The 9220-nt window shown below is 46.4% G+C and overlaps 1 protein-coding gene across 2 annotated transcripts in view; it reads left to right on the top strand.

Annotated features, from left to right (window-relative positions):
• The first annotated feature begins 4303 nt into the window (after positions 1 to 4303).
• MREG (melanoregulin) overlaps positions 4304 to 9220 on the top strand; it is a 65773-nt gene continuing 60856 nt past the window's right edge. The window contains exons 1-2 of one of the 2 annotated variants that reach the window (XM_065881025.1): positions 4304 to 4401; positions 6011 to 6013. In XM_065881025.1, the coding sequence (XP_065737097.1) occupies positions 4304 to 4401; positions 6011 to 6013 (101 nt within the window). The remainder of the gene's footprint in view (positions 4402 to 6010; positions 6014 to 9220) is intronic. The other variant, XM_065881026.1, reaches the window with a different exon arrangement.

Genomic DNA, 9220 nt, shown 5'->3' with positions numbered 1-9220 from the left:
TGGGGGTGCCAGAATATGGTCTCAGATATCTGCAAGCTAAAGCTGCGGGGTTTGGTAGCACTGTCGTTCCTTAAGTTTCCCAAAAACAGAAATCATGAAGGTATTTAACTTCTGGGAAGATGAATACTTTGAAAACACACATAATAATCCTTAGAAAACTAGTAAATAGAATACTCACATCAGTTAAAAAGAATGAGGTAGTATTATGTGTACTAATAAGGCTAGATCTCCAAGACATATTATTAAGTGGAAAAAGCCTGCAGGTAGATGAATGCGTACCTTGTATATTAAAACCAACCTCACTACCAAAAATGACAACATAGGGATTCTCCCGGCAGTCCAGTGGTTAAGACTCCGCGCTTCCACTGCAGGGGGCGCTGGTTCAATCCCTGGTCAGGGAAATAAGATCCTGCATGCCGTGCGGTGCAGCCAGAAAAAAAAATGACAACATACACAATGATGCTATGTATACATCACGGGGCACATATGTGTATGTGTGTCCAGAAGAAGGTTTGTAGCATACTGAAAAAGGTTTGTAGCATTCGTTTGTAGCATACGGTTACCCTGAGGAGGCTAGAAAGGAGACAGGAGTGTGGATTGTGATCAGAGGGAACCTTAATTGTAATATTTCAGCTTTTTAGAGGAATGTTTCATTTATAAGTTTTAACACTTAACGTTAATTTTAAAAGAAAACATTCATAAGTTGTTAGAGCAGGCAAACACTACATGTGATCCTTAGTAAAGCAGAGCGTTAACCTCCTGAGCAAGTTTGTTATATAGACATGGTTCTATGGCTTTCCAGAAATATCCTGTCTGAAACCCACCACATGAAAGATGCCTACACATGGCAGAGGTACAAACGTGAAAAGAAATACTGTCATATGTAAGCCGAGTAGTACTGGAACTGACATTTGCTCAACAGGCCTATACTATTTGGATTCAGTCAACTGTGTTGAATTCTGCTATTTCTATAGTACTTTATGGCTTTCAAATGATCTCATTCGAGTCTCACAACTTTCTAGTCAGTAGGGCTCGACTCATCATCTCCATTTCACAAATTAGAAAACTGAGGTTCAGAAAAATTAAGTGACTTGCCTAAGATCAAGGTTAGTAAAGGGGCAGAGTACCTGTATTTTCCAGGAGCTGAATGCCTTCTCTAATTTCTCCATTCTCAACAGATCCAACTCCAATAGTTAACAGAAGCCGTCAGACCCTAGCTTTCATCTTCTTGCTGGCAGCCCCCTTGGCCCACTTTCTACTTGAACCTAGGTAGGTGAACTCAAATCCAAAATCCAATTTCAGAGCATACTACATAGTACTCCATCCTGGCACAGTTGCAAGTGATAAATGACGCGGTGCTGGGCTTGATACCACAGCCCTGTGCTGCGTGGTGACAGCTGGTACTCTGTCATGTCCTCTCAACTTTTCATCATGGGTCCATATCCTGTCTCCCCAGCTAAGTCAGAGCCCTCGGGGACCTTCTCTTATCCTTCCTTAACTCTCAGTAGCCAGCCTCTCAATGAATATGTACTTGATAAGTTCCTTCAGCCTCATAATGTAGGCAGAACAGGATAAGCTTACGTGTTGTAACACACTTTTTTTTTTTTTTTTTGCGGTACACGGGTCTCTCACTGTTGCGGCCTCTCCCGTTGCGGAGCACAGGCTCCGGACGTGCAGGCTCAGCGGCCATGGCTAAAGGGCCCAGCCGCTCCGCGGCATGTGGGATCCTCCCGGACTGGGGCACGAACCCGCGTCCCCTGCATCGGCAGGCGGACTCTCAACCACTGCGCCACCAGGGAAGCCCTGTAACACACTTTTAAATGAACACACTGCCCGTGAGAATTGACACTTCTAAAAATAAACTCTTGCTCTTCCTCCTCAGCCCTCCAAGCCTGCCTATCCCACATCCTTTATCACAATCAATCAGTGACAGTTCGACTTTCACAGCGTGTAAGCCCCAAACCCTGGACTCCCTCCTCTCTTTCTTTTATACTTTACTTCCAATCTGTTATAAGTCTCGTTGGCTCTGTCTTCAAATTCCATTCAGAGTCCAGCCATTTCTGCCCATCTCTAACTGCTTCCTCCCTGGTCCAAATCATGGTCATCTGGGTCATTAGAATGGCCTCCATTTGCCTCTCCCTAAAACAGCCCTTGACACCCAGTTTCTTCTCAAGACAACAACCAATGGATCCTGTGGCCATCTAGGTCGACCGCTTCTCTCCCTCTACTCGAAAACCTCCAAAGGTTTGCTCAGCCCACATGGAACAAAATCCAGAGTCCTTGCCATGTCCCCAAAGGCCCCACATCTGTCATCTCCTATTACTCTTCCTCCTGGCCTATTCCTCTCTAGGGCCCCTGGAATCCCTGCTCTTTCTCAGGCACCCTACTGTTTATTCTCTCTTCTCTGGGGGTTTGCACACGGCTTTCACTCTCCCTGAAATGCTCTTCCCCTTGAAATCAGGGCTAGCTTGCTCATCATGTTCTTTTTGTTTGTTTTTTTTTGTAGTACGCAGGCCTCTCACTGTTGTGGCCTCTCCCGTTGCGGAGCACAGGCTCCGGACGCGCAGGCTCAGCGGCCATGGCTCACGGGCCCAGCCGCTCCGCGGCATGTGGGATCTTCCCGGACCGGGGCACGAACCCGTGTCCCCTGCATCGGCAGGCGGACTCTCAACCACTGCGCTACCAGGGAAGCCCTGCTCATCATCTTCAAGTCTTTTCTTAAGTGTCACCATATAGGGAGGTTTTCCCTGATCACCCCATTTAAAACTGCAGCCACCACCCCTCTCCCCAGCACATACGCATACACACACACACACACACACACACACATACAACTTCCTGGCACTTCTTATCCCCTTCCCTGCCTTATTTTTCTCCATAGTACATACCACTTTCTAACGCACTCAATAATGTATTGTTTCGTTTGTGGAACTTCCCTACTAGGATGTTTGCTCCAAGAAAGTATGGATTTTTGTTCATTGCTGTATTCCCAGAGCCTAGAACATGCCTGGCACATAACAGATGTTCAGTAAATATTTGTTGAATAAATAAGATTGACAAAGATGAAAATTCCATAGTATTGGTGGGGATTTAGGGAAACATCCTTTCATATGTTGCTGGTCAGAGTGGAATTGGAATTACCTCTTTGGAGGGCAATTTGGCAAGATCCATCAAAATTTAAAAAGGCATCTTACCTATGACCCAGAAAGTCAGCTGCCAAATATTTATTCAAGGGATACACATGTCCAAACACATAGTGAAAGGATATTCAGTGCAGCATTATTTTAATATCAAAAGGCTGGAATGAACTTAAATGTCCATTCATAAGGATCTGGTTAAAATAACATAAGGGCATCAACTACATAAATGCAACTACATAAATGCGTAAATGCAAAGAACGATAGAGGAAGTTATACATGTTGTGGGTGGAACAGTCTCCATGGTAAACGGAGTGAAACAAGCCAGGGACAGAAATGTGTGGAGTATGCCACTGTTGGGGTAAAAAGGGAGAGGACTATGGGTGCCTATACTTACAAGTGCGCAGAAGGGTAAGTAAATATATACACACACACGCACACAGAAATAGCTCTGGAAAGTCGCAAAATACTGATGATAGAGGTTGCCTTTTTTGAGGGAATTATTCAAGGACTGGGAGACTTGAAAACGATTTTTTAAAGTTCGTTGTGAATATAGTACTTAAAAAAACTCACTTCTGTAATGCATCAACCCTATTCTTTCGCTAACTTTTACTCTTTGTGGGACTGACATGTTAAAAATTTGCCCTAACCTCCGCTTTGAAGGCAAGGGTGGGGCTGGGAAGGAGGACCTTTGAGGGAGTATAAATAGTTCCAGCCCAACCTCGTGCTCAGTGACTCGAGGGCTTGCCCCTCCTTCCCTCAGCCCCGTCCCCCACGGTGCCCTCGGATTTTGCCGTCTGGCGGCTGGAGTCCCTGCTTCCTCCTTAGAGGGCAGCAGCGAAGCGTCTCGGGAACGCATGCGCCCCAATTTGCGCCCGGGGAATTAAAGCGAGAGAAGAAAAGTCCCAACAAAACCCGCGCCCTAAACAAAACCCAAGTGGAGGAAAGCGCGCGGCCCTGCAGCCCCGGGGCCGTGAAGGCGCCTCCCGCCTTGCCCGCGTCCCCGGCCGCAGCGTGATGCGCACGGACCGGCCCGCGACGCCCCGGCCGCCACTGTCCCCGCACCTGGACGCCGGTCCGGTGGCCGCGCCGCAGCCGCGCTCGCTCGCCGCCGCCGCCGCGGCTTCCTCGGAGTCGTCCGGCGCCAGCGGGGCACCTCGCTCTCCATGGGGCTGAGGGCCTGGCTGAGGACCGTGTGCCGCTGCTGCTGCCCGTGCGGGTGCCTGGAGGAGCCCGCCGTGCCCGAGAAGGAGCCCCTGGTCAGGTGGGTGCGCGCCCCGGCCGCGATCTGGAGCTCCCTGGCCGTTGCCGGGCGCCGCGGAGTGCGGATACTCGTGTGCTCGTCAGAGCTGGGGACGTGCGCTTGCTTTAAGGTCACACTGAGGCGCAGACTAAGCCCCTGGGTTCCTTACAGGAGATCCTGTTCCTTGGGTTTGTTTCTCGGGTAAAATATTTGCCTGAAAGCACAGATCCTCGGAGGCACCTGAGACCCAAGTTGGAAGCCTGTGGAAAACGGCAAGAATTCGGGTGCAGTGACCCCGCAGAGAAGTAGGGGAGAGAAGTTTGCATAGGCGTCCGATTGAATACAACTGTGACTGCCTATTTCTGTTTCAGTGAAATGGGCAACTGTGAATTTCTGTTTCACCCAGGAAAAAAGTTGGATACGTTGTCATTCAATTTTATTACTGAAAGAAGACGATCGCAGTGACTGAGTGCAAGGAAATACTTTTCACATTAAAAAAAAGTACATATTTTTCTCAAGGGACAGCTTATTCACTGGGACGTTGATTCATTACAGATTAAGCTATGAAGTGTGAGAACATTTAATGCACATTAGCGATGTGCTAAGTGGCTTTGTGAAGGCACCATCCAACACAGCTTTGTTCAGGGCGGTGATTGTAAGCAATTATTTTATATCCTGACTCTGATGAAATTAAGGTTTCACTAGGGCATGACTTGGAGGTAGATATGACAGAAACAAAATATTTAAAATGAAATTAGGAAATAGTAGATGAGGCAGAACTCCAGAGTTGGGTAAGCAAACGTGGAAGCCAGTGTTTGTTATGAAGTATGTAGCTAATATGATAAAGCTTTCACAACTTTTTATTGGCTGTGTTGGGTCTTCAGGGCTTTCTTTAGTTGCCACAAGGCTGCTCTTCATTGCGGTGCACAGGCTTCTCATTGCGGTGGCCTCTCTTGTTGCAGAGCACGGGCTCCAGGCACACGGGCTCAGTAGTTGTGGCACACAGGCTTAGTTGCTCCTCGGCATGTGGGATCTTCCTGGACCAGGGCTTGAACCCGTGTCCCCTGCATTGGCAGGTGGATTCTTAATCACTGCGCCACCAGGGAAGTCCCTCACAACTTTTTTAAAAGCATGATTTACCTTTTCTTACTCTATCGAGTCCAAACATTTTACCTTGATTTTTGAGATCTTACATAACCCCTTCCCTCCTGTCCACTATTATTTTCTGGTACATTACACACTGTACACTCCTTGATTTAATCAGACAGGCATCCTTACTGCTCTAGGAACAATCCAACCTTCTTATTCCCTCCAAGCTTGCTTCAAGTAGTGACCTTTATTCTTTCTGCCCCTTCCTAAATGCTAGTTCTCAAGGTCTCCTCAAGCAGTCTTCTTTGATTTTTTTTACCCTTATTCATCTTCCTCTCCAATAACATAGGGTTTAGAACTTGCCATCTGCCCCTCACTGTTTAGTGAGCACACATGTATGTAAACATGTCCTGTTTGTATTCTATGTGTAAAGTCATACACACAATACCCAATGGTTTTGTTTGCTCTTGCAGTGGTGTTCCCACTTAGATTGTTGCGGGCAGGGAGAAACCCAGTAATCTACCATGAGTCTTAAAAGTAGTGGGTAACAATCTGGAATTTCATGCTTGGGTTTTACAGTCAACTTATCAATATTCATAGTAACGTGAAATACAGCTCTCAGCTTGGTCTCATTCTCAGAGCCTTGGGTCTTTCCAATATTCTTTCCAGAATTGCTATTTAAGATGATACTTTTGGTTGTTTTATTTTTAAAAATATTTTTATTTTTATTTTTTTGCGGTATGCGGGCCTCTCACTGTTGTGGCCTCTCCCGTTGCGGAGCACAGGCTCAGGATGCGCAGGCTCAGCGGCCATGGCTCACGGGCCCAGCCGCTCCGCGGCATGTGGGATCTTCCCCGACCGGGGCACGAACCCGTGTCCTCTGCATCGGCAGGCGGAGTCTCAACCACTGCGCCACCAGGGAAACCCAGTTTTGGTTGTATTAAAACCTCAACCCTCCCCTGCCTTGGTCTGCACTGTAAGTCAGTGAATTTTGCAAGTGATTTAAGAAGACAGAGTCAGTTGGGGCAGAATAACATAGTGCTCGTGGATCAGATTGCCTGGGGTTAATTTCCAACTGGGTGACCTGGCACAAGTTATGAAACTTTTTTTGTGCCTTAATTTCCTCATCTGTAAAATGGGCATGGTAATACCTCAAAGGGATGAAGTGAGAAACAAAATGAGCTAATCCATGTGAAGTGCTCAGTATACTGCCTGACACATAGTAAACAGCCAATGAATTTTAGTCATTATTAAGTATCATTGCTATTCTTCTGAGCATGTGCATATGGGTGGACTGGTCTTTTGCAGTTTAGTGTCATTCTGGCATCATTTCAGTATAATATTTGGGAAGAGCAGCCTATTAATGGGTGTGTGGAGCAGTGACGTGTGTGTGTGTGTGTGTGTGTGTGTGTGTACCGGCATGTTCTTTCCTGCCCAAGTCATTGGAAGGTCTAGTTTGAAATTTTTTTTAAGTGTGAAGTTCAGTGCTTTTTAATACATTCACAAAGCTGGGCAGTCGTAACCACTATCTAACTCAGAACGTTTTCATCAGTTCAAAGAGAAGCGCTATATCCATTGGCAGTCACTTGTTGCCCTCCCCCCCCGCCACTCACCCCCACCCCCCAACTCCCCACAGTCAACCACTAACCTACCTTCTGTTTTTAGAGATTTGACTATTCTGGACATTTTGTACAAATGGAATCATTCATTATGTGGCCTTTTGCATCTGACTTCTTTCACTTCGCGTAAGGTTTTCAAGTTTCATCCATGTTGTAGGGTGTATCCGCATTTCATTCTTTTTTTGTCATTGGGTAATATTCCATTGTATGGATATATTACATTGTATTTATCAATTGACGGACATTTGGGTGGTTTCCACTTTTTGGCTTTTATAAATAATGCTGCTACAAACAGTGGTGTACAAGTTTTTGTGTGGATGTATGTTTTCTGTTCTCTTGGGTATATACCTAGAAGTGGAATTGCTGGGTCATATAGTAAATTCTACATTTAACTTTTTTTTTTTTAAATAAATTTATTTATTTATTTTTGGCTGTGTTGGGTCATTGTTTCTGTGCGAGGGCTTTCTCTAGTTGCGGCGAGCGGGGGCCACTCTTCATTGCGGTGCACGGGCCTCTCACTATTGCGGCCTCTCTTGTTGCGGAGCACAGGCTCCAGACGTGCAGACTCGGTAGTTGGGGCTCACGGGCGCAGTTGCTCTGCGGCATGTGGGATCTTCCCAGACCAGGGCTCGAACCCGTGTCCCCTGCATTGGCAGGCGGACTCTCAGCCACTGCACCACCAGGGAAGCCCCTACATTTAACATTTTGAGGAGCTGCCAGGCTATTTTCCATAGTGGCTGGTTTGGAATCTTGATGTGGTGAAATGATATGGTCAGATGGTCTTAACTTTATTTTTTATTAAGAACTTCATTCTTCATGTCATTTTGTTTTTATTTATAAAAAAGGTTTTGTACAGATATCTACTCCCCCCAGCTAAATCCTTTATTCTATGGTAAAACAGTGGTTTTCAAGTTTTATTTCATACCCCAAGGTAATAGTGCCTGGAAGGGGTGTGGTCAGAGGGAAAACGTTTGTCATTTGTGTGCCTCATCACCTGTAGTCCTTTTCCAAAATGGACCAGGGACTCTTCGTTAGTTCAAGAAAACCAATTTTTAATCTCAGCTCATTTGCCAATCTGACATTGCCACTTGTGTTTTTGACCTTTTTCCTTTTGCTTTTTCTGGAACCTTGTATGTGAAAGAGAATGGCGGTCGCTTGTCTGGTTTGCATCTGTATATTTCGATGTCCCACTAGTTCTTTCTTTGCCCTTTCTCTGGAAGTATGCTGGGGCCTCCCTTGACTAAAAATTCATCCTGATATTGCCATTTTCTTTAGCTGCCGTCCTTTGCAGCAGGTGCAAATGTCTCTAAAGCATAGTCAGCTGTACCCCTACCTCCTTCTTCACCTCCCACTCATCCTGAGATTTCGCTCCTTCCCCTGCATGATTACATGAAAACTGTTCTTTTGAAAGTTTCAAGAGAAAGAAATCTGCTCTTGTTTTCTCGCTGTACACGAGTACCCCTGTGCTGACCATCCTGGCCTTATTTCTCATTTCCTCTTTCCCTGGCCTCTGATTTCACATTCTCTAGTCTCTGTGCCCGTGATCTGTGTAATCATTCTGGTTTCCCTTCTGGTGCCTCTGTTAATGGCATAATTGTTAGCTATACATCTTTTTGTTTTCTCTACTGCTGAAGATTCTACTCGGGTTTTAAGGCACATTTCAGTTGCCCCCTGTATGATGAAGTCTTAGAAGGTCTCTCGGGCTTCCCTGGTGGCGCAGTGGTTGAGAGTCCGCCTGCCAATGCAGGGGACACGGGTTCGTGCCCCGGTCCGGGAGGATCCCACATGCCGCGGAGCGGCTGGGCTCGTGAGCCACGGCTGCTGAGCCTGCGCGTCTGGAGCCTGTGCTCCGCAATGGGAGAGGCCACAACAGTGAGAGGCCCGCATACCGCAAAAAAAAAAAAAAAAAAAAAAAAAAAAAATAAATAAATAGAAGGTCTCCCCAAGCAGTTATCGTGTCTCTTTTCTTTCTTTTTACCCCTCAAGTCACTTACTGCATTCTGCCTGGTACTATTACACTTATAAGGTGGGTGCTGCAACCCCTGCCAGACTGGAGGTTCTAATCTAGATTGGGGGGTCATGAATCTTTCCTTAGCATTCGCTATTGTGTTGCACGGTCCCCCACATGGAGT

The sequence above is a fragment of the Phocoena phocoena genome, chromosome 7 (genome assembly GCF_963924675.1).
Source record: "Phocoena phocoena chromosome 7, mPhoPho1.1, whole genome shotgun sequence".
Lineage (NCBI taxonomy): Eukaryota > Metazoa > Chordata > Mammalia > Artiodactyla > Phocoenidae > Phocoena > Phocoena phocoena.
The sequence above is the reverse complement of the archived record's forward strand: the minus strand, read 5'-3'. Positions and strand labels throughout refer to the sequence as shown.